The sequence below is a fragment of the Lepus europaeus genome, chromosome 1 (assembly GCF_033115175.1).
Source record: "Lepus europaeus isolate LE1 chromosome 1, mLepTim1.pri, whole genome shotgun sequence".
Taxonomy (NCBI): Eukaryota; Metazoa; Chordata; class Mammalia; order Lagomorpha; family Leporidae; genus Lepus; species Lepus europaeus.
The window spans coordinates 129,299,449-129,326,105 of NC_084827.1; the positions used below are offsets into that span (position 1 = coordinate 129,299,449).

Below are 26,657 nucleotides of genomic sequence, written 5' to 3' on the forward strand. Positions count from 1 at the left end.
ACCATTCTTTCTCTCAGTTGGTACTGTTAATACATTATTGGCTTCATCTGTTTACAGAGCCATCCCAAAGTACTGAATACAATAAAAGTGGCTGGAAAAAGTCCATAGGAACCTATAGGAGGACAGCTAAACACAGAACCAACAACGCTTTAGTTTTGTGAGCAGCACATCATATATAACTATGGATGACAAAAGACTTTCAGTCGCCATGTTTACAATTATAAACTCATCAACCAACAAGAGGCACTTGCTTACTTCACAGTATTTTTGAAAGCACCTGTAGGATTTTACAAGTATTTAACTCTTTAGGCCTCTGGGACTTTCTCATTAAGATAACTATCATGTCTAGTAACACAAGATCATTAGACTTTTTAATTCTCAAACATTTGTATTAATAGCATTTTCCATTATAGAAACTTAAAGTCTGGTACCACATCACATCTTGACAGTCCTTCTAATATAATCCAAATAGACTGATTAGTTGGTGTCTCTATAAGATGAGAGACATAGGTCCTTCGATTTTTTCAGTTGGGCCCAAACTGGAAAAACCAAAGTCCAGGATTTACTGGAAATTTTAGAGACCAGATTGTTTGAAACTCTGATTTTTTGAATGCCTGTCAAGAATGCCAAGAAGGCTCAAAATCCAAAATATCTGGTTGAAATAAGATTCCTTAAAATCATGACATAACATAGACCAAATTTGATCATTGTTACAAGGTGATTATTCAAATCTTTGAAAATAAGCACATATTTAAATAACCCATAGCTCTTAATAAAAATTCAGCTGTTTTTGAACAATTAGAATTTAACAGACATCAAGAGAACATAAATTGTAGACAAAATAATGTTCATCCTTATCTTCTGTGTCTCCTTTTCCCCCATTTTCCTTATGTACTCATCCTGTTGTCAGGCTCTTCACACCACTTTCCAGTATTTCTCCACAATGCCCTCTCCTTTCCAGGCAGCATTCCATGATCTGAATTTATCCCTTTGCCTTTCTGCCCTTTGAAACCATTCCTTAAACATTTTGAGATTATTAACTTCTAAGGATTTTAAAGTCATTTACTATAGAGTATTGATATTGAATCAGTTATTTCCCTCCTAAAAATTACTTGAATTATTATCCAAAATAATAAATTCTAATTATAGAAATTAAAAAGATCCTTAGAGGAGATAATTATTTAATCCCAGGAGCTTTTCATTTCTCATCTCTTGGTTATTTCTCACCTCTTGGTTATGATGACTAAGGACAGATAATGTATCACTGACATTAACCCTTATATTGCAAATGTAAAAACATTTGGGCTCCATATTGAGGAAGGTACTTAGCTAAAAACTGATTGTTGCTTCCAAGCCCCATTTGTGGACTGAAATTCATGAAGTTTTCATCTTCTACCAATACTTAGAATATAATATTCACTCTGACAATAGAATTTTAGGTGTTGGGGAAAAAGTAGTTTGAAAATGTTAAGAACAGTCCTAGAAGAGATGAAAAAGGCATACTAATTTTCTTTTAAGAATGTATGAAGTAGATTAAACAAACAGCTCACATTGGCAAAAAGATAGGAAAACAATTAAGACTTCAATTTCAGTTTTTATTTCAGTAAATATTTACTTTTCCATCATTTTTGATTGAGTTTCATGTCACAATTCAGAAAACGGTATTTATTTCATTTGTGTGTGATGATAAATCTAATTAGAACACATGATAGAATATTATCATACACAGAACATCTATGTAGGTATTGAAAATAGCTAGAAATGCATGATTTTAACTCATAAATATTGAATTCACATGTTGTTTTCCTCCTGTGGTAAATAGGGAAGAGATGGTGGAACTATGGGATTTGAGAGGCTAAATAATTATCATAAAGCTCTGATCAGATGTCTTATTATAGCCATCACTCTTTTTAGCATGCTGAAGTACCTACACCTTCTCTCCCAATCCTATTTCCTTCCCCCAGAAAACCACAAAGCAGGTATCACTAAGGTGTCAAAAGTACATGGGTCAGATAGCTATATTGTTAACGTAGCAGCTGTAATTATATTCCCTAAAGTAATGAAGCACATTTCTGAATCCAGACATCAATACCCAAGTAGGAGCTGAAATATGAGAATTGGTCAAAAAACTAAATTTTATTCTTCTATTTGAATTTCTGTGGAAAAACCCAGACATAAAGCAAAGAAACCAATTCAATGACTAGAAATTTTGGGAAAACTTTCATAAATTCTTAACTCTGACAACAATGATCAATCTTTTTGACTTTACAGGCAACAGAATATCCTACAAAATTGCTTGCAAGAAAAAGTATGTATCCTAAAAATGCAGCGTATTCATGATACTTTTGATGTACCATAAGAAAAAAAAAATTCCTGTGAATCTGATAACTATGAATTATCTATTGATGTTTGTCTGTCTTGCTCCTTGCCTTTTTTTTCTTTTCTAGCTTATTTCAGCTAATTCTTAGGTTTTGTTTTGGTCCAAAAATTTCATCTAAAGATAATGTTGCCCCTTTAGGAAGGGGTCTCAAGTGTAGTATAGAATGGGGGACTATTGAGGAAGCTATCATAAAAAGCAGCATCATGTACCATTTTGGGCTGGAAAGCCATCAACATGCCTAATAGATCTTTCTGGAAAGGTCAATAGCAGATAAGCCAGGAAGCATGGATCTTTCTCTAGTACTTTTCATGGGAAGGGACATAGTGATTTAAGAAGAATATATTAAAAGGTAACTGATCACCTATGAGCTGAGACCTGGAAAAGGCAAGAGACAGGATAGTATATTTTCGTAAGACCTAACTCTGGATCTAGGAAGACCAGTAGTCAAAAAGGTTTGGGAATAGCACGCACTTTGACACATTATCTCATTTGGACATCTCCTTATTTCATAGAATATGCAGTAAATGTAAAAGCTTTGACTGAAGGGGACATTTATCAGTTCATTATTACAACGGAAAGCAATTAAAAGATAGGATTCTATTTACTGCATTTCACTGTGTAGAAAACTTTAGGAATATCAGTGTTTCATGTATTGAAGTTGGACTGTTTTCCTCTCACACTTAGCCTAAAAGTAATAATATAGATCTCATACTTATTGTTCAATATAAGAAGAAGAATACATGTTGAATGTCTTGGATTATAATTTATATGGATTATGGTTGACTTGGAATAGTTACCTTCTCTGTTAAAAGTTATTTTTTATTCTTAAGTATTTGGTTTAAACTGTATCCATGTAAAACAAATACATATTTTATGGCATCTGCTGTCATTCCAAAATAATTTTTTTTCAAATCATTAACAATTGTTTGTACATTAAGTGAAAAAAATATATATATAAGGAGTTTGGGGATTAGAGTTGAATAAAATGGCCTTCCCTCAAATGGGTAAAGAAATGAGTGTGCTGCGTAGGGATTCTCTTTTTATGTTGCCCTAAACATGAATAATTTAAGACTAACTCAGGCAATATTTTTGCTGTCAAGAGCATATTACAGGGATCATGTTGTTGTCCTGGTACCTACATACCAGCCTTTGAGTTTTGCTACCAATTACCTATGTTCATATCCTATATGTTTTAAGAGTTACAGCAGTTTAAAATATACTTTTTTTATAAGCTGGATGACTTTGAAAGCCCAAAATATTTTTGCAGTAAGTGAATAGAATAGAAAGTATAGAATCTTTCAGATGTATTCTGTTTCCACCTTTAGCCTAGTTTACATGTATAACAACAAGACTGACAATTAAGGATATGGTCATTCAAATCTGGTTCCTGGCCTTTCACTCCTAGATCAAATTGAAAAATATTCCTATTTCATTACACTTGCTTAGCCTTCCTGGTTCTTTGAGTCCAGGTTCTACCCCTTCACCTTTATTTTTACCTAAGTTAATTTCTTCATTTGATTATCTCTGTTCAATTTTTGTATAACAGTTTGCATTTATACTCTTCTGTTGAATATGAAGCCCTACAATCTCTATAAAGCATTAGATTTTATTGATGCCTATACAGTCATTCTTAACAGTTAGCTTTAGTGATTTCCATATATATAGACAACAGATTCACCTTTGCAGCAAAGAATGAGGAAGGAGATAGCTTATTCTCCAAACCTATATCACAAATACACAGGTGCCTCTGAAAGAACACAAATAATTTTGACTGCATCTGTTTGGGTAGCATACCTCATTATATGTAATTTCATGTATCTTTAAAGAATTTTCCAGAGTGACTTTTTTCCAAAAATATTTTAATGCTATGTGCCTAGATAGCAATTTAATGATTTTTTTTTTCCACAAAAGAGTAATTTACCTAAGCAATAAATGCTGGGAGATGGGGATAAAAACATTCTGAGGGAGCCTGAAAAAATTGAAACTTATGAAAAAAAATCCACTATAGTACAGACTAAACTGACTTGAAATTAATCAAAATTGTAATTATATTCTTTGCCATGTTTTCTTCCTGAACCATGATAGTTTTCCACCTATGCAGTGTTTGATACAAAAATGTAAATGTTACTCTCGGTCTCCAGAACACAGTAAATTTTTATGTGTTTTTTTTTTTAAACCATGCCCTTTCCAGGTAACTTCTGAAGAACTGTATAGTATAATTCAGAATATCATGACCTGGGTTGTGGCTACAGTGACCAGTATATTATACCCAGCAATCACCAAGTATGAAGAAAGGTTGCAAAATAACACATATCCGGTGTCTGATGACTCAGTCCTCTCTTCAGATAGTTCAAGTTTCTGCAGCACATGCAGTGAAGAGTTTACATATGGAAACTACACATCTGCAGCAACTAAAACATTTCAGACCGAGCCTTGCACATTTGAACTTGATATGTCAGTAAGGAGACCAACCACACCTTTCAAACCTCCTTCTGCCCATGTAGAAAGAACAGTTGTGGGGACAACATACCATAGGACAGGACAATCTATAACCTCTGAACTCAAGTACAACAGGGCCAGTTTGGTGTATTCATTCCCTAACCTCAGAAGTTGTAAATCTGATAGTCATCTTTTAGTCTCATTTGAATCAGCCCCAAAAAAGTCTAAGGATGCTACCACTGAAACAGATGGCTTAATCAGTCCATTGTTTTGTGATCAAAAAACAAAAGCTGTGGATGAGATGAAGAATTTAAAGAATGTCTTTGTTGATTTTAAATGTCACTTGAAAGGAGAAACTGAATTGATTTTAGGAAGTATTTTTCAAGAAATAATGTCTGATTTAACCCAGGCCATTCCCTCTCTCTCCTCTGTTACTGCTGAAGTTTTTGTTGACCAAGATGAGTCTGAAAAAGAAGACCTACTCTCCAGTGTCGATATCTGCTCAGTTGCTTCTGAGATTGTGGAAAATATGCTTGAGAAGTTAGAGTCTGCAGTTGAAAAAAAATGTGTTGAGATATGTTCACAAGAAGATTTGTCTGTCAACATTTCACCAAGATTAACAGCCAGTGAGGAATATTTTATGTCATCAAATGGAAAACCTTTAGAAGCTTCTCTGCCTTATACTTTGGAACCCATGAGTGACATTGCAGAAGATATGGTGCAAGCCATTTTAGAGAAGCTGATGTCTCTTGCATCTTGCAAGCAAAACGAACTTTTTCATCTTGAAGACACAAGCAGTCTTTCCAATCAGCAGCCTAAGAAAGATCCAACTGGTATGTTCCTTCAAAGCGAGAGCAGCAATAAATGTAGCCCTCAACCTGAAACAGCTAATTTAATTGTGAAAGAAGAAATACAGGGTTTAATATCACATGTTTTTTCCCAGTCATCTTTAGTTGGTCATATAAAAGAAGCAATCAGCATTATACTAGGTTATGTACAAACTGAACTCAATAATGAGAGATTAATTGCATCTGAAGAAACAGTAGTGCTCCTTCAGCTACTCGATGGTGTCTTCTCCCAACTCCGTGAGGAGTCAGTGGGAGCTGATGTTCCAAAAAGTAAACAAGCTACAGAGAGAATTCCTCCTGTTATTGAAGAAAAATACAGATTCACTGGCACTAGGTTATCTAATGGTCCCAGGTCTAGAAGATCATTTCCACCTGTTAATGTTCCAGGCATGGTACTTTATTCTGAAGATGATAATGAAGAAATAAACAAAATTGTGAAAAATGCTCTTGATTCATCTTTCAGAGATGAAAAAGAAAAATCTCAAGAAAAGACTCCTAATCATTGGTTTACAAAAGAAAACACTTGTTTTGAACACAAAAAAAATATTAAAGTATCTAGAAAGCCTACCTCTCAAAGCAAAATTGCATTACATGATTGGGGATTAAATACTGAGCCACAATCTCTTAATAATGAAGACATTTTAAAGGAAAACTCCTGCTTGCATAAAGATATTTATGTTTTCAGCCAAAATCAAATGTATCAAATACAAATGGCTTCAGAAAACATAGTTAAAAATATTTTAACAGAAATGATCAAGGGCTTATCTCCTGTTCCTTCTGGTCGCTTAGGCTGCAGAACTAGCAAAGAAGATTCAGTTTTTATTTCAGAAAAATCTCAAGGATCATCACATCAAGAACGGATGGACCAGATGTTCTCTGTGTCAGAAATTAGTTCTGTGGCTCAGGAAATAACAGATGCAGTGCTAAATATACTTCATAAGGAATCAAGCTACATTCCCAATACTGCTTCATCATCAGTTCATCAAACTGTTGTAGATAATTCTGATACTTCCCACATAGTCAAAGACATGCCAAATAAAAAGCCATTAAATATATGGTTTGACAGTGAAAAGAAAATGAAATATTTGTCTTCAATCAACATAGATCCTGCAAGAACTTCCGGGTTAAAATCTGGAGAAAGTGATCCTAAACCTGTAGATGACATTATTGATAAGATCATTAATACAATTTTTAAAAGGCTGAAGGTATTTATTTGCCCAAAATTGCAAATGCACTTCAAACCTTCACTTGCAAAGCATTCTTCATTACAGAATCATCTTAGTACTTACACAACTAAAGTAGTACACATTGTTTTACGTGCTATCCAGAATGAACTGGAACGCAATAAAAAAGCCTTAAATCTTAAAGAGATAGACCATAACAAAACCCTCCCATGTAGAGGATTTTTTGTTAAAACTGATAAGAAATCAGGATCTCTTGTCACAAATCTTAGTGATAATGTTATGGGAAGTCCATTACTAACTTTAATTTGTGAGATTTTACTAAGTGGAAATGAAGGTCAAGAAAATACTTCACTCCCTTCTGAAAAGGCAAGGGCAGAAACTTCATGTGAACTTCACAGTGCTGATAAGCAAAACAGTTTTCCAAGTAGTCAGAATAAGAAATCTTTGCAAAAACATTTGGATACTCCATGTACTCTCCAGAGTGTCAATAATAGAAGTGATCTCAAAAAGAAAGCCAAATTGCAAGTTTTAGATAGAATTGGAGAAACACTACATGAAATGTTAAGCAAACTCACAGGAGCCCATTCTCAGTCTCAGCCATCTTGTAGTCAGCAAAACAGAGAGAAGACAAACAGTGACCGGCAAATGGCTACTACATTGCAATCTAAGATTGAGCTGATTTCCAAATCAATTTTAGAATACATCCTTGCAAAATTATGTTGTTTTGACATGGATACCAGTTTTGCAAGTTCTGGATCTAAATCTGTCTCAGAGTCTCTAGATATTGACAGTCTATCATTTGCTTCAGTTATTGAGGAAATGACCAAGTGTACCAGCATAATTTCCAGAATGATCCAGGATGATGATAATCAAGAGGTAACTAAAATCAAGGCAAAAACTATTTCTCCCATGTTTTTGAAAACAGGGAGTAAAGAAGACATACACCCAAACAAACTGAAAGCTATAGCTTCAGATATTCTTAATACAGTTTTTGCTAAACTAGAAGGATTTGCCAATGGAAATTTAGAATCTGTGGGTGCTATCAATGAAGACAATAAAAGAAATAATAATATGAAGTGGGAACGGGAAAGTCATAGTGTTTTCACAGATACTCATGAAGAACCACTACATTCTGTTTTATACATGCATGCAAAAAAGGTATCAAGTGCTATTTTGAAGGCTATTCAAACAGAATTAAATATGAACCCTTCAGATTTGAAGACAAGTGTAAAGACTTCACCACCTGAGACACAAGTGCTTAAGAATATAGTAAATTTAATTTTAGATGCAGTCTCCTCAAATATGTTTAATGAAACTGAATCCAAGGAGCAAGACATGGAAACTTACCGTTACAGGCCATCTTGTGGAAATCTTCCTGGAGGAGCTGAATCAGATTCATTTCTGGATGATGATACACATAGAGAGAAAGAATTTATTAGAGACAAAGCATTAGTAAGAGAAGAAACTAACTCCCATACTCTTGAACAACGGGTTCTAGAAAGAACCTTAAACAAAATTGAGGTGAAATTTAAAGAAACACATAAATCTCCAGTTGTTCCCATTATAAGAAATATCTTGAATGAAATTTTTCAAAATGCTTTAATCAAGCAATTAAACTTGCATGGCATGCCTCACAATGTTCTTGAGCCAATTGCTCAAACATCTGTTCAATTTACAGGTAATATGATGAATCCTTTAGTGTCTGAAAAAGATGTGACCATAGTGGCAAATGATGTTGTTAGAATTGTTTTTCATAAACTTTATTCAGCTGTTATGGTAGAAAGAAATATAAGAGAAAATAAGTATAAAGCCATTACTTCTTCAACAAATGTTTCTTTTCAAAAGCACACCTATGGAGGAAAGTCCTCTGTTCCTATGTTGGACAGAAACCCATGTACTTTTCAATCAAGATTCAGTGTTGACAAACAAGTTAATTTAAATGTAACTGAAGACATTGTACAGGCAATATTGACAAATTTGGAAACTTTTGCTACTTCCAAAGTAGAATCTCTCTTTTTCTCTCAAGTCTGCACCATAGTTCCAGTGGCTTTACCTAACCAGCAAGAGAAAAGTACATTTAGCAGATCATTATCAGCCAAAGATTCATATTATGATGAACAATTTTCCTATGGCTCAATGAATCATATTAAGTCGGGAAAGACCAATTCGTTGTGCCAATTGCCTTTGTCAAAATTAAATACATATGCAACAGAAGTGGCTAAAAAGATTTTACAAGGAATCAAACATGAATTAGATAAAGAAAGGGAAAGTCCTTCTTTAACACATAATATTGTGGGTTCTGAAAGTATTACAAGTCAGGTTGTTAACTCAGTGTTAAGTATTGTGTCATGTAAAAGCAAATGTAACAAAAACAATTCTAATAAACAGAATAATTCAGATCAGCAGGAAAGTATTATTAAAAAGCTGTTCAATAAAACTGAATATCAAAAAGCACTTCAGATTCAAATACAAGATACTGTTGAAGACATGATATGTGATATTTATGAAAAAATACTGCATCAGAATAATCTCCCGTTTCCTGCATCCACTCTGAAATGTAGCATAGCTGGTGAACATTCAGAAACAGATTCTACAATGTTCATTGAAGAGACAAAGAATATTATTCCCAAGTTTTCAGTTCCTAAATCAGATGCTATTTTGCTAGCTACTGATATAGTCAATATTGTTCTTCATAGTCTTAGTTCTGCTTTCATGCTTGGCATAAATACAAAACATCTTAGTTCTGCGAGATGGCCCATGACCATCTGTGATACATTTCCAAAAGCAGGTGAACATCATGTACTTATGGGGCCAAAAAGTGAAAGAAAAACAGAATATTTTCTGTATTCAAGAAATAAGAAATCAACTTGTGCTAATGATAACCAGATAAATGTAGTGGAAGAAGAAGAAACCAAGAAATATCCCAACCCATGTGAGGAAAATGCCAACGTCCTTACTAAAACTATTTCCAATAGGTTACAGTTCTTTGCAACAGAAAAAATAGGTTCATTAATTACTCTTGCTTTCCAGCCTAAGGGAAAATCAGTTGTTATCCCAGAATTGGAAAATTGCAGACAAGATGGCAGCAGTTTTCATGAATCAAGCCAAGTGGAATCTGATGTGAATATACTGAAAATATCAACTGAACCTGTTCTCAGTCAACAGCTTATAGATTCTACTTTTGCCAATTATGGAGAAAAAATTGGATCCACAATTAATTTATCACAAACTAGCCTTACAGAATATGCTGACTTCATTGCCAGTGCTACTTTGAAGCTTATTAAAAATGACTTAGAATTAGAAATCCAAAAGATGTACTCATACCCAAACAATATTTCCTTCCAAGAAAACATTATTATGAGTGAAATTGTTGATAATATCTTAAAGATTTTGTATGATAAAAGGTCTGCAAATGAAATATTGCTTGGAGACCAACAGAAGGAAAAAAACACCCAACTCTCTCTGCTTAGAAAGTATCCAATTGAACAAACCCAAATGAAATTAGAGAAAGAAAGGCAGAAAATTGTTTTGGAAGACATACTTATGAAAAATAGAGAAACGAAACAAAAAGAAAAAGCTCAGTTGCTTAGTGCAGTGGAAGAACTTTTGAGAAAGTTAGATCAAAGAGTAATACAAGCCCTAGGTCATTTGCCTCCATTTAATGAAATTCCACATTTTAATTCTAAAATTAAGACAGATATAACACAAAACAACTTTTTTCAGAGTGGAGCAAATGACATAGTTGAAAGTGTTTTAGAGAAAATATACTCTATAGTTGTGACATTGTTATATGAAGATACTAAAAGTAGAGGAGAAATGGAAATGCCTGATAACAATGAGAACTCAAAATTGTTACCCTTAAGAGAAACCAAACAAATAGGAAAAGCAAGTAACCCTGCTAGATATGTGGTAACACAGGTTTATCCTTTAGCAGACAGTCAAAAGTTTTCTGTGTTTGGAAACACTTTTTGGCAATATTCACCATCGCAAGTAGGGAAAGATTTAGTACAAATGGTTTTCAATAAAATCACGAATTTTCTGTTACTTCATCTAGAAGAGAGTTTGTCCCCTGAAGATGGTTCTGATGAGTCGCAACTTCCAGGGCTAAATAACTCTAAGGTCAGCTGTAAGGGCAGCCCAAAGCCAAGTTTTAAAACTGGTTTAAAACCAAGATCAAAAATTTCTTCATTGCCTAAGTGTAGAACCAGACAAAATGTTGTGCATGGTAGTGGTACTAAAATCAAAAGCAAGACCAAGTTAAGTCCTGGAGAGAAGACCCTGAAAGAGAGTTGGTCCAATATTGCTGTTGGTCTGCCACACATCCTATCAACAGGAGATGCCAAAAACTTACTTGAAGCAAAATTGCCCACTTCAGAACTAAAAATATATGCCAAGGATATAATAATTAATATTCTGGAAAAAATTGTGGAAGAATTTGAAATGGTGAAACAAACTAGAGCAATGGAGAATATAAAAGCTTTAAAATCAGATCAAATCATGGCAGCAAGTAAAATAGTTAACACAGTTTTGCAAGAATTACATGCTTCAAATAATCACAATGTGTCTCATTCGGTCAAATTGTCATATTCAGACCATCTCAAAGTTTCACAGGGGATCTTAGGTGCAGGGTCTCTGGCCAAACAACAGTCATGTTTTTATTTGGAAAATGTTTCTTCACAGCTAGAACAGATTTTCCCTAAAGACAGCATATTTAAAAAAATGTTTGACAAATGGCAAACAGAATCAAATGACATGGAAAGTGAAAAATACAAGCTACTGGTGATAGCTGAAAATGTTCTGACTGAAATTTCAATAAAGGCAAAAAATTTAGAATATTCTCTTTCACTTTTAAATTTGCCACCTTTTGAGGATTGTGAAAGTGGGTTCTATAATCATTATAAAAGAGTTTCTTCTAGACCTGAGAATGCTAAAGCACAAATTAATATGCTTGGAAGGGAAATTGTTGAAATACTATTTGAAAAATTACAGTTGTGCTTTTTGTCCCAGATGCCCACTGTGGATAGCAAAGCAACTCTAACAAACAGGAAAGAGTACATAACTGCTACCAGTAAACATGGCTTTCCAACCACAGGCATGCTCAGCAATTTACCAACCTGTAACATGAAGACAAAAGATCAAACTTCTGTGGATTCTAGCAACCAAAATGTTAGAGAGATTGTACAAAGGGTTTTAGATATTTTAGAGTCATTTGTGGACTTGCAATTTAAGCATATCTCTAAATATGAATTCTCTGAAATAGTGAAAATGCCTATAGAAAGCCTTACTCCTGTCCAACAGAGACTACTAAGCAAGAAGATGTTGCCAAAATTAGAACCACTAAAAAAGTTTTCTGATGAATCCATGTCAAACAGTATTGTTTCCAAAGAAAACATTCAGGATACCCTTCTAAAGGTTCATTCGTTCCATTCAGAATTACTTACATATGCTGTCAATATTGTCAGTGACATGCTTGGTACAATTAAGAACAAACTAGACAAAGAAATCAGCCAATTGGAACCATCTTCAAGTAGCATATTGAAAGAGAACACTGCAGCAAGTGAGATCATTGGCACACTAATGGAACAGTGTACTCATTTCAGTGAATCTTTGATCAAAAACCTTCCAAAGGAAAGTTTGTTCCAAGGAGTTGAGAAAGCCTACATTGTTAACCATGCTGAATTAGCAACTAATATGAACATGCCCACATCGAAGATAAAAGAAGCCAGTTTGGAAAATAATCCTCCTCAAAGGAGAATCCCTAACTGCTTGTTTGATTCAGAGGAAAATATGAAAAGCAAGTACAAGTTTCCGCCAAATTTACTCTCAAATGTCAGATCCTCTGTAGAAGATAAAATTAAAAGCTCAGGGCCAGTGGAAAGGCCAGATTCAAAAATTATGTCCTCGTGCTTTGGAAATAATACACAAAGCCCCCAGTCAAGAAAATCAGTCACTGGCAAATTTGATGAGGTTGTTAAGAAAAACAGTTCAGCCTCTGAAGACAGTGTCTTACAAAAACTGTCCAGGAAAGCAAATGACTCCACAGAAGCAGCATTTAAACAAGTCATGTCATTCATAGAAGTGGGAAAAGGTAAAAATCCAAGAGTATTTTATTATGAGACTCCCAAACCGTTTATTGAGTCAAACCAAATTCAAACAACTGTTTCTCCACTCAAAATATGTTTAGCTGCAGAAAATATTGTAAATACTGTACTGTCAAACTATGACTTTCCAAGTCAACTACACCCTAATGAAAGCATGGAAACGATGAAACCATTTTTCATATCAAAGCAAAGCCCTTTGACTAAAATATCGGGAGGACAAAAGAATGAGGAGATAAGTTTGCTTAGAATGTGGAATAAAAGAATCAATTTTATGTTTAAAGAAGAAAATCCTGAAGCCAGCACAGGAGATTTTTCGTTATTGCAAAAATGGCAAAATGGCCGGTACCCAATGAAAGCAGAGACCCTGAAAGAAGTTGAAGTCATTTCTTTTGTTGATCATGAACTAGGTCCTAATGAAATTCATTTGGTAGCAAGACATGTCACCACATCAGTCGTCACACATTTCAAGAACTTCAAAACTAGAGGTAGGCAGGAGATAACTTATTTTAAAAGTTGCTATAATTTAAGAAAAATAGTTTTAAAATGTATTTAAGAGATCATATCTAAGAAGGTATATTTGCTGTTTTACTGAAAATAGCCTCAGAGCTAGGGTGTCTATTTAATTGCTTTTAAAATGTAGAATATTTATATGGCTTGAAAGAGAAAATGAGATAATTTTAAGAGCAGGGGATTTTTTGGTTGAGCCTAAGGCATGCATTCAAAAGAATTTTTACTATTCTTATGCTTGACTTCTTTATGATCATATGGCATTTACAGTTAATCTGTGAAAGTTACTCAACTACTTTTTAAAGTATATAATTGAAGCATTTGCAATTATTATTCACAGTTATTGACAGCAGTAGAATTAACAAGTTGTTTGCATTTTAGTATTCTGACTTAACTTCCTTTTAGGTGTAGTACACTAAACATATACTTGCAAGGCTTGTATTCGCTAAGAATCAATCTCTCTCTCTCTCTCTCTCTCTCTCTCTCTCTCTCTCTCCCTCCCTCCCCACCACCCTCCCTCCATTTCCCTCTCTCTCTCACACACACACATAGCTAAGTTTGCTATGTCTTTTTGTATATCTAAAAAGATTATTTTGCAATTCAATGAAGTTTTATCTAATAACAAGATAATAGGTTTAAACTGGATCAACAGTTCCAGTTACCAGTATTTAATTGCTACAGTACCAGTCCAAATATATTACTTGCCCATTGTTCAAATAGAAGATATAAATGCAGCCCTACTCACCTCCATTAAGCAATTGTTTAACATCCTAAAAACCAGTATTCTCTTAAGGTGGGCACTGTTCATCATCAATTAGAAACAAAATTTCTTCAGGCACGACCTAATTAAATTAGAAAAATAAAGAGTAGCTCTGTGATTTCATATCATTTGTAATTATCTGTTATCTATTCCTTGGCATGTCCAGGGTCTGCCTTCTTCCACTTGGAATACCCTTTCCCCACTCATTCCATCTTGGTATGGCCAAATCCTACCTGGCAGTCAGGCTCAACCTAAAACCTTCTTTCTCTACAGAGTTTTTCTGTTTATCCATGAATAATAATTGATTCTGTATTTAGTAAGAAACTTTGAAAAAACCTGTGTGTTGCTGTAACTACCACTCCCAGAAGTTGGCCATATCAAGTAAATAACAATTTATAACAATTGTTGAATAAACAAAGAAAACAGTCTTTTGCCTTGCTGGGTGACCTTCCTTCTTTTGACAAAGTATAGTCTAGGGGTTGAAGTATTACTAACATTGCAAACTACCACTAACCTCCCTGGATTTGGCACATTTATTTTAGTCAAGTGGTTTTTACAGCTCAACTCCTTATTGTCCTAAAAGTAAATCAGAGCATAAAACTAATGTTTTGACTGAAAATATTTTAAAATAATTATATGAGTTCTTCAGTATTACTAGAGGCATGAAAGGATTATCTATGAAACCTGGAAACAGTTTCTGCGGCCCAGGATTATTTGCTTGTTAGGTATCCTTAACCAAGCACACATTTGACTTAGAAATTTGAGTTATTTGGAACTGTTTTCTCAGCTTTGGGGCTACAGTTAAGATTCCATAAGCAAAAAATAAGTATTTCAGAAAAATATAATTGCTTTCTTTACTGTATTTTTCTTTTTCTTTAGAGATGTGCTCGAAAGGCAAAAACACATATGTAAATAATAACAATTATACTGAATGTCCCATATTTCCCATAATGCATGCTAAAAATAGTAATGTTTTCTTTTTTAAAGTTTCTCCTGAGGAGAAGACGTCTATCGTTTCTACACTGTCAAAGAAAAAATATGAACAAAAACAGCCTCTAAGAAGCATATATGGTGATTCCTCAATATATCAATTTTGTGAACATCTCACCAAGTCAGTAATTTACCATTTAACTTCCAGCATTTCTGATGACATCAAAAAGGATCAAGAGAAAGAGAAAGCATGGAAAAGCCAAGATGGAGCGTTTAACAAGATTATTTCAATTCATTCTTTCATGTTTGGGAGCAGGTCCATTTCTCTTGGAGAACTTGCTTTAAGTATTTCTGAAATCATTATTGAAATCCTTTTTAATGGTAACATTATAGAAGCTGATATTGCACAGCAAATGATTTCCATAAAAACAAAATACATTTACTGTCCAGGAGTAGCTTCTGCTGATTTTGATAATCTCTTTCAAGATCTCTTAACAGGTGTGATTCATGTACTATCCAAAGAAATAGGAATAAATCATCACTTTGAAAGCAGTGGAAGAAACCAATCACTTTCTTCACTCAGAAGCAATAGTGTGTCCATTTGCAGCAAAACAAATACAATAGCAAGACAGACAGTTCCCATAGATTCTGAATCATCTACTCACCAAATTGATCAACTCATTCAAAAAAATAAATTAAATTACCTAGCACAAAAGTTAGACAGCCTGGCTTGTAGTCTAAAAACTCATGAATCCAAAGAAGTAGTCAATAAAGTTTTTGATATTGTTTTAGATTTATTTATGCCAGATGAATGCCCAGATGGAGATACAGATTCTGATAAATTAGCAAAAACATCTTTCCCTTCCCCGCATAATCATAGCAATCAAAGTAATAGCTTAAGTAGAGGTAACCTGGGACTCTCTTCAAAATCAGTTTTTCTTCTCAATGTTATTTGTGAGAAACTTACTAGAACACTTTTGGAAAAATGCACAAGCACTGTTTTCCTGGATAGTGGTTCTTCATCTGATGAAATATCAAAAGAATGTCAGCTTTCAAAAATACTTCAAAGTATAGACGATGGTGAATTTGATTATTTTAAGGGAACAATGGACTGTGAACAACTTCAAGGAGATGACATATTAGGTCTTTGGGAAAATCTGGCAGAAATGAATCAAAATGTATTGTCATCAGATTCTTTACTTACTATTATTTCCCACAGATTGGTTAAATCCTTGATGGAGAAACTATCTCAAAGTCTCCAACAAGCTCCTGAAAATCTACCTTCTGCAAACAATCACTTGAGCTATAGAACAAAAGAAATGAAGTCTAGTTTCACAAAAGCACAGGGACCAGAATTAATAGAATCAGGACAAACTAAAGGTTCTTTAGGATTCATGAGTTATGATGGTAATTATCTGAAAGAACCCTTGGAAAATCCTATTACTGTTGGCTCCAAAACAAAAGAACCATTTGGCAAACAATATACAGTGAAATCTTCTTTTCTTAAAAGACAAGAATCAAAGGAAATAAATGCAATTGTCATTACCAACAAGCTACATCAAAGAGATATGAATACCGGTGTTTTTTCAGCTACATTTTTGGAGGAAATAATTTCAGAATTGTTTTTTAATCTCTCCATCTCTTTGTGGGGAAAATGCAACAATATCACTGAGGCTTGTCTCAATGAGATAAATACATTACTTGTCAACAATGTAGTGACTGGGTTTAATAATGCGCAAGTCAGCGTTCTACGAAATGATGAAGAAAGGCTGTGTTTCCCACCAGTGAAAAAAGGAGCTATTAACAAAATTGTTGACTCAGTTTATTATGATGTTTTACACCAATATGAATTGAAAGTAACCTGTGGTAATAATATGACATGTGACAATACCTCATTAGCAGAACAAATAACTAATGGCATATTGTTAGAGATTTTAGATTACCAACTGCCATCTTGCTTCAGAGAAAAGCTCCCATTTCAATCCTTTGACCCTCTCAAAGCTGAAATTATACTACAGAAGCTTCAAAACAACCTAAGAAAGTTTATTTTTCAAACTAAGACTTCAGCAACCTATAGCACTATGTTATCACAGTCATTTTTAGAAGATGTCATCAGAAGACTTTTATCTCAGATCATCCCCCCACTCAGTAAGGCTTCCTCTATGGAAAAAAAATATCTAAGGAGTTCAGATTTCAATGAAATGTCTGGATGTATAATAAATAAGGTTATATCAGCCATTTCAAAACATAAAATTGGATTCACTATATGTGATAATCAATATCTATGCCTAGGAAAAAACCTTGAAATAATGGTCAATTCTGTTTATGGTAATATTTTGAAAATGTATGAATCTCTTGTTTCAATACAGAAAAGCATAATCAGCCGAAGTCCAATTATAGTAGACCAAATCACCAGTTTTATTATCCAAGAGATTATTGACAATCATCTTCAGCCATTTTTGGGTGGAGAGGTTTTACCCCGCCCAGCATCTCCACTAGATGAGGTATCTCATATGGTTAAACAGGTTCTCAGTGAAGTCATAAAGACATACAGACCCCAGCAGCCACTACCCTTTAATATTCACCCTGATTCATTTGTAAGAAAGATTGTTACCAGACTTCTATCAAAAATTTTCAGCCCAAAGCCTAACACTGAAGTTGAGTTAGAAGAAATGGCCCAGAAAATAGTAAACTTAATAAATAATCATTCTGAGAAGTCTAAAATTCACATTCTATGTGATGAAAAGGAACAATCTTACCCCTCTATAGATTTAGATATTGTGGATGAACTTGTCACCTCAGTTTATAGAAATGTTTTAAAACAGCTTGGGTTAGACGCTGACATTGATAAAGAGTTTAAAGATAATGAAGTCTTCCTGGAAAATATTGCCAATTTGATTGTAGCAAATATTTCAGATTCCCTTCTTCACCCATTCTTTTCTGGGGATTTGTCAGCTTCTTCCTATTCTATTCCGATGGTAGAGACTATTGTTCAGGATGTCATTAGTAATGTCAGCAAATCTACCAAGCCAAACCAGAGTTCACCTCCGTATAACACCTTGCTGCCATACACATTTTTAGAAGATATGATCAAAGTGTTATTGTCTAGATTATTTCCGTGTGAATGTAGCATGGTTTCAAACACAGATGTTCCAAAAGACATATCAAGAGTGAATTTCAATGAGATAGCTTCTAACCTAATCAGTGATATTAGAATGAAAATTTCCCAGCATGAAATTCGATTTTCAAAAGATGAAGAAGAAAGCAAGTTTGTTTATTCAGAAGATGATGTTCAGCATCTTGTTGACTCCGTATTTGAAAATATCTCACAAAACTCTGGCTCTCAAGAATTAGCTGAGCAAAATATCATAAGCAATAATGATGCCCTTATTGATAGAATAGCAGGTTTTATCATTAAATATATTTGTCAAAAACATCTTCTTCCATTTTTGGAAGAAAAATCATTATCTTCTTCACCATACATGCAGTTTGATGATGAACAAAGGCAATTATTTTATGTTAGTGCTTATTCTTCAGATTTTTTGGAAGATGTCATCTGTGGGGCTTTAAGTAAAATATTCCACAGGGTAGTAGGCATCGTACAAACAAAATCAGGAAGACACTCTGAAGATGAACTCTTTGATAAAGCCGAACAACTCATACACTTGATAATAGGGGAATTCTCAAAAGCCCAAATTAGCATTGTAGATAATGCTGAAAAACAACTGTATTTACCTCCAGTGGAGAATGATGTATTAAAAAAAATTATTGACACAATTTACAGTAAAGTTTTACAAGAATATGAAATGGAAAAAATACCTGGTAAAGATTTTCTAAATGATACAATGACATTGGCTGCAAAAGTAACTAAAGTTATCCTGGCTGAAATTTTTGATTTCCAAATTCATCCTGATATTATAGAAAATCTGCCTTTTAAATCACATTCCAAACTCAATGCAAATGCTTTGATTAAGAGAGTTCAGCATGATATTAGTAAATCACTATTTCGAAGAAAGGCTTCAACAATATATACTACTATGTTACCACATACTCATTTGGAAAAAATAGTCACTCAGCTTATATCTCAGATGAGTCCATTTGACTCCAGTCTAGAACATTCAGATACTTCTCCATCAGACTTAAATAAAACAGTCATAAAATTGATAACTGAAATCATGTCAATAATTTCAAAGCATGCAATATGTATTATTAAACATGGGAATGAAAAACAAAATACGATTTCTGAAAAAGATGTACAATCTATGATTGATTCCATTTATGCTGATCTTTCTTACTCAAATTTGTACCAGTCTCTTACAAAAGATAAGAAAGGCATAAGTAATGTACCTGTTTCAAAAATAGCAAGCTTTATAATAAAAGAAATTTTTAACCATCATCTCCAGTCATTTTTATCTGGGGATAAAACTCTCCTTTCAGCTTCAGTTGATAGAACTTATAAACAGAAAGAACTAGATCCTAAACAAAGAAAATCATCTTTCATTGTGAATTCCGCTGTCTTTTTAGAGGATGTAATTTCTGAACTTTTATGTAAAATCCTTTATGCATTCACAAACAATGTGTTGGCTGCTGAAAACCCAGAAAGAGCAAAAGCCAGAATTACTGACATTGTTACAACATTAGTAAAATCAATTATTCTGGAGTTTGACACATCAGAGATTTTGGTTGCGGATAGCATTGATGAGAATTTGTATTTCTCAGAGTGCTATAAAGAAATGGTTCAGAAAACAGTAAACATAATTTATGAAAAAATATTAGGTGAATATAAATCTCTGATTCAAGTATATAAGGCTATACAAAGTGACACTAACTCTTTTGGAAAGAAAATATATAACTTACTATTGGAAGAAATTTATGATTATCAGATGCAGTCATTAATTTCAGGAGAATTACTGTCTTCTTCCTACTCTTCCCTTCGAGCTGATAATATCATCAGAAATGTGCTCAATATCGTCATGAAAGATAGCTGTGCCTTTCCATCATGCGTTACTGTGTTGCCTCGTTCTCTATTAGAAGATATGATTTACAAGCTTCTAGTGCATATTTTCCCTTCATCCAGCACAGAAAATGAACTTAAAGAGGAAGAGTTTCCACCAGATTATGATTCTGTGGATGCAGCTTCAAAACTGACTGATGAAATTATAGAAGAAATTTCTGAACATGAGATCCGACTCGCTACAGCAGAGGAAAATGCTGAAAGTATACAGCTAGAAGCTATTGAAAATTTTACTGACTCTGTATGCAATAATATTTTGAAAAATTCTGAATTCCAAGCTGAAGTACAGAAAGATGCAGACAAAATCCAAGGATCCTTTCTAAGTAAAATAGCCAGCTTCATTTTGAAGGAAATAGTGAATCATCATTTACAGCCATTTTTAAATGATGAGGAATCATGTTCTAGTGACCTATCTGACCATGCATCTGTACTTGCTAAATCTGGTAAAGAAAAGACACAGCCTTCTCTATATTCAGCTACATTTTTGGAAGATGTAATCGTTGACCTTGTTCACAAATTTTGTGCTGACCCAACTATTATTGAAGATTCTACGAAAGAAGAAATGCCAGAGCCTGACATAGTGGGCTTGGCTATAAAATTTGCAAACTCTTTGATTGGAGAATTTAGGAAAAGCGAAATTAAAGTTTTACCACATGCTGAAGAAATATTTCCCTTCCCTCCAATTGATAAAGGGGCAGTTGATAAAATATCCAATTTTGTATATGATCAGTTCATAGGAAAATACTCATCTGATGACATTCCAAAAAATAATAGTAACATTGTTGTAGAAATGATTGCCACTTTAGCCCAGAAGGCAATCTCTGCATTTAAGATTCAACCACTTTTTTCAGGAAATTGGTCTTCTACCTTCTTTTCATTTCTAGATCCAGATAACATTACCCAAAGGGTTCAACATTTACCACAAAAAACTACACAGATAACTAGGTGCTTAAAAGGGAACCAACTTACTTTGCCAGAACATTCGTATGAACACAGTTCTCTAAGCTCAGTTCAGAAAAATACAGTGGACACTTTGGAAATAGATAGAAATTTGATGAATAGAACAAAAAGTATCAAAACCAAGGACACATCAATGAGAAAAATTGATATCCAAAATCCAGTAGTTAATTCTGTAACCACCGTTCTAAAAGGCAATATGATTAACTTGAAGTCAGCATCAGCTACAGGTGTGGCAAATAAAAAGAAAGAGAGTATAAATAGATTGAGAATTCCTACACAAAAATGCAGTGACAGTATATCAAAAGTTACTTCAACTACCAATATAAAAAAGAAAGGTACTCAAGAGTCGAATTTCAATAAGATACTTAAAGATAATGGAATTGAGAAAAGAAAAGTTGAGAAGGGATATGGGAATGAATTACACACACATATTTCAGTTGCAACTGATAACACAGAATATGGAAAGAAAGGAATCAAGCCAGATATTGAAATAGAAAATGTGAAGAAGATCGATAGTACAGAAGAAAGCTCATTGAAAAAAGATGGTGTGGCCTTTCATTTATCTTATTTGAAGCCCAAGCAAAGAAATATAGGGACTACCACAGACAAAACTTTGGAAAGATTACAAAAGCCAACCAATGAGAAGAGGAGAGACTCTTCAGCTCAAATAGATATGGATGAGGAACAACATTCAGAGTATGAATATGTTGAAAATGTCATAGAAAACATTTATGACAATGTTTTACCAATACCTTCTCAAGAACCAGCACATTTTTCAAAACACAGGTACAGCAAAATCTCCCAAGGTGATACAGCATTGAATGTGATTAAAAATGCTGACAAAGATTTTGCACCATCATTTATAACAAAGGATTTATCCCTCTCAATAAACAAAAATGTCCCTGCCAAAATGAAAGAAGAGAAAGAGAGAGAAAAAGAAAAAAGAATTGAGAAGGAAAAGGAGAAAGAAATGGAAAGAGAGAAAGATACGGAGAAAGAGAGAACAAGAGATAAAGAGAAACAAAAATTAAGAGAGAAAGAGATTAAAAGTGAATCTAGTAATCCAGACCAACCCCAGGACCTACCAGAAAGTAAACCTAGTATTTTTCCTGCTACATTTTTAGAAGATGTTATCACTGAAATGGTTAACAAACTGATATTTTCATCTTCACCAGAAACACAAGCATGTGATGAATATCCAAATGTACATGATTATAAAAATCAAGTTGAACTGTATGACACAGCTATGAAACTTATTGATTCACTTTTAAAAGAGTTTTCAGATGCTCACATTAAGGTATTTAGGCCCGATAAAAAAAATCCGTCTTTTCCGCCTGCCAGTAAATTGTCTTCAGTTTCTAATGCACCACCCAGTTATAAAGAACCAACTACAGGTAAAGCATCATCCAGTATTAAGAACAAAGCTACAGAAAAAATGCCACATACCCACAAACAAATTTCTTCAGATGAAATGCCTTTCCTTGATAAAATGCTCTCAATTGATAAAATGTTGGTCAATAAAGTTGTCCATTCTTCTATTTGCAACATTTTGAAGGAATATAAATCTCAAGATTCTATTTGCAAGAATATAAATAGTAATGGGGAAGATTTAGCTAAAAAGCTAACTAGTGCAGTGATAAATGAAATTTTTCAGCATCAGCTTAACTTGAAAACTTGTGATGATGTTCCAGTTTCAGCCTGTCTGCCTCTAGAATCGAGAGATGTTTGTAAAAAGGTCCAAAAGGTAGCCCAGACAGCCAGCAAGGAATGTCAGACATCATCACCATATACCATAATACTATCATATAAATTTTTAGAGGATGTGATTGCTGCTCTCTTGTCAAAAATTTTCTCAACTATATCCATCACCAGCTCCAAAGTAAAAGCTTCTGAAGGCAGTATACTCACAGAACTGGATTTCCTTCAAATGAAGTTACTAAATACTGTTGCAACAGGAATCTCCAAAAGTGAAGATATAAATATTCAATATGTAGAAACCTTACATCCCAATAATGATGAAATTATTCAATTAATAGTTCAGTCTATATATAATAATCTTTTACCACAGTTTGGATCCCAAGAGATCATACAAAATTGTGTAATTAGTGGATGCAGAATCCTTTCAGAAACTCTAGTTGATTTAATTATACAAGAAATAGCTGGCAATCAGTTGCAGAAGTATTTTTGCGGAGAGCTAAGTACATATCAGTATGCAGAAGTTGATAGTATTGTTGAAAATATTCTTAAAGACGTTATCCAAACTACTGGTGTCCCACCGCCTGAACCATCACAAGTTAAGCTTTCATATAACATTATAGAAGAAATTGCCGTAAAATTTTTATCAAAGCTTTTATCAGTGTTTCCAAAAGTGCAAAAGGAAAGAACCACTCCTCGAGAAACTGAAGTGCAGAGAATAATATCAAAAATATTAAACTCAATACAAGAATTTATCTCCAAAAGCAAGATTAAACTTGTACAACCAGCCAAGGAATTCCCCACTGTACCTTTAGCTGACAATGCAAGTATTGAAAAAATAGTTAACGCTGTTTATACTAATATTTTAAACCACTCTGGCTCTTATACTTCTATATTTAAAGACTTAATGGGTAACAGCAATGTTCTCTCTGATATAATAGCTTTTTTAATGGTGAGAGAAATTTCCAATTCTGAATTTCAGCCTCAAATAGAGGAAGAAGTGTCAAGTACAGAATTAGTTCTGGAAGCTGTCAAAGTTATGGAAAAAGTGATCAAAATTACTGATGAATTTAAGTTCCAGGACAAATCTTCATCTCAAAAATTTTCTATGTTAGATGGAAAATTTTTAGAAGAAATACTGGCCTTATTGTCAGCTAAACTGGTAAGGACACCAAGTGCCTCAAGCAAAGACACAAGCGACATGTCAAAGCCTAAGTTAAATAAAATTGCATCTCAACTGACAAAATCTGTAACAGCTGAAATTTCTAGAAGTAATATTAGTCTTATAGCTGCCGATCCTGGAAAACACTTTTCAAATCCAGAAAATACAGAAATGGTTTCTCAGGTTGTTAATTCTGTTTACAGTAATGTGTTGCAATATTCTGGAACAAATAAAGAAATTTATAATGTAAAAGATACAAAAATACTACTCCCTGATAAAGTGGCTAGTTTAATCATTGATGAAGTTTTAAATTTCCCACTAAGTACAGTTAGTACAAAAAGTACAAATTCTGGTGTCTTCGGAGATCTAGATCTCAATAGAATTGTTGAAAAGGCTCAAGAACATGCTGTTAAAATGATGCCTGACTTACACGAAGAGTCAGATCAATATTTTTATGAAGAAGAATTTCCAATTAAAATAGTTCCACATGTTGGGAAAAAACCAATCAAAATAGATCCAAATATTGTTTCAGAACACTTAGCAGTCATTTCTGTGAAAACACAACCACTTGAGAAAATTAAGATGGAATGTATAAAAAGAACAGGACATAGCATAGCAGAACTGAGAAAAGCATCATTAAATGGGAGAAGTTACTCCTCCCTAGACTTATATACTTTAGGAAGCAAAAAGAAAGAAAGACGTATCTCATTGAATATGACAGGACGACTGGATGTAAAACCCCTGGAGGTAAGTACAAAGGCAGGGACAGAAAAAGAGGAGTGAAACATGGTTGTTCTGTGATTTCCTTTATCAAATAGAAATATGGGGTTACATTTTTGTAGCTACTGTTGAGCCTAATGGGAGAATTGATTACACTGGTTCATTATTCAGCCTTACAATTTGCTGAGACTTTCCATATCAGTTTCATGGCTGCTGCTAGAGGTCCTAGGTTAATTTTCCTAAGAAAGTAAATTTGAACTAGCATTGTTTGAATGAGAATAAAAAGACATATCTTTACCAGTGATATGAGATTTTCTGAAGTTATCATGGTTTGAAAATTCAAAAGAATTTTTCCCCTTCATTTTCCATTATGGATATTTAAAGGCATTCAGAAGGAGTCATTTATTAAGAGTATCAGGATATATGGAGCCATTTTAAACAGTTTTCTTTAAGATTTTTATTTATTTATTTGAGAGGTAGAGTTACAGACAGTGAGAGGGAGAGACAGATAGAAAGGTCTTCCATCCATTGGTTCACACCCCAGATGGCTGCAACAGCCGAAGCTGCACCAATCCGAAGCCAGGAGCCAGGTGCCTCTTCCAGGTCTCCCATGCAGGTGCAGGGGCCCAAGGACTTGGGCCAGCTTCTACTGCTTTCCCAGGCCATAACAGAGAGCTGGATTGGAAGAGGAGCAGCCGGAACTAGAACCAGTGCCCATATGGGATGCAGGCACCACAGGTGGAGGATTAACCTACTGCACCACAGCACCGGCCCCTTAGACAGTTCTAATTATCAAATTTAAGGCTCCAGAGTAATACTGTTTATTTTAGCATCATTAATCAACAAACATAAATGTTAACACTTAGTTTACATGTGCTATCATTTCATTTTAATTGTGTTAGCCTGTCCCATTTACTCTATCCTGTCAAGATGAATCATTTCCATCTTCTCTAACCCTTATTCTAGACCTGGATGCCCTGAAGTCATTCTTTTTTAAGTACCTGTTTCCTCTTTCTGTAGTTATAACTTTGTCCTAAAGACTTCTATGCGGGCCTCTAAAATATTAAAGAAATTGGACTTAAGGGTGCAAAAAAAAAAAAAAGTCCTTCTTAAAACTACCACTGAGTATCAAGGAATTGTTTTTCCAGTAGATAGAGTTACATTGACCCTCTACATAGCTTAAATTTATCAATGAAGTGATAGTGTGCAATTTCAAGAGAGCTGTATGAGTATGGGCATGTATTTCAATGCTTGGATACTAAACAAAATTTTATGGAACCGAGGTCCATGGAGCATAGGGGCAGAGTGAGTTTCCAGGACTAATTGGCAACACACTGAATGGAGTCATAGCCTTTATGTTTTCAGTCTCAGATGTTGAGATTATCATAATCTGGAATTATTTTCCTCTAATTTATCTGTAGTTTTTGGGAACAGATGGTGGTCCCTTACAGTTTTAAATTTCTCTCTTCCATGTAGATTATCATCATTACATTAGCATTGTACTTAATTGACTTCATTCACAAATAAGGGTACTTCTGTATGAAATACCTTTATATAAACAATTCCATTGATTTGATATTTGTGTTAACAGACTGTAATATTATCTCAAATCAGTTTTTATCTACATGTAGAACTGTCACAAATATTACTACTAGTTACTAGGTCTTATGTCATTTATAAACCACAGACAGCAGTAAGAGATTATTTAAGCCAACACAATAAAATTTGCCCTTTTAATAAAAATGAAAAGTCACATTGTTTAAAAAAAAGATGCAGCTGTAGAAAGCTCAGTTAAGGCATATAAATCGGACATACAAATCAGTACCAGTGTTGTCTATCTTCAGCAGTGGATTACCGAAGAGATAAAAGAATAATAGATAAGGTCAGATGCTCTAGACATTTGTTGGCTCTATCTTAGGGCTTAATTCTCTTTTTTGTAAAGTACCATAAATTCTCA

At 34.0% G+C, this 26,657-nt stretch overlaps 1 protein-coding gene across 1 annotated transcript in view; it reads left to right on the forward strand.

Moving 5' to 3' along the window:
- The window catches only part of FSIP2 (fibrous sheath interacting protein 2), a 110,079-nt gene that overhangs the window by 55,993 nt on the left and 27,429 nt on the right, over window positions 1–26,657 (forward strand). The window contains exons 15-18 of the mRNA XM_062196542.1: window positions 2,272–2,308; window positions 4,572–13,437; window positions 15,207–22,067; window positions 22,152–24,727. Coding sequence (XP_062052526.1) covers window positions 2,272–2,308; window positions 4,572–13,437; window positions 15,207–22,067; window positions 22,152–24,727 — 18,340 coding nt within the window. The remainder of the gene's footprint in view (window positions 1–2,271; window positions 2,309–4,571; window positions 13,438–15,206; window positions 22,068–22,151; window positions 24,728–26,657) is intronic.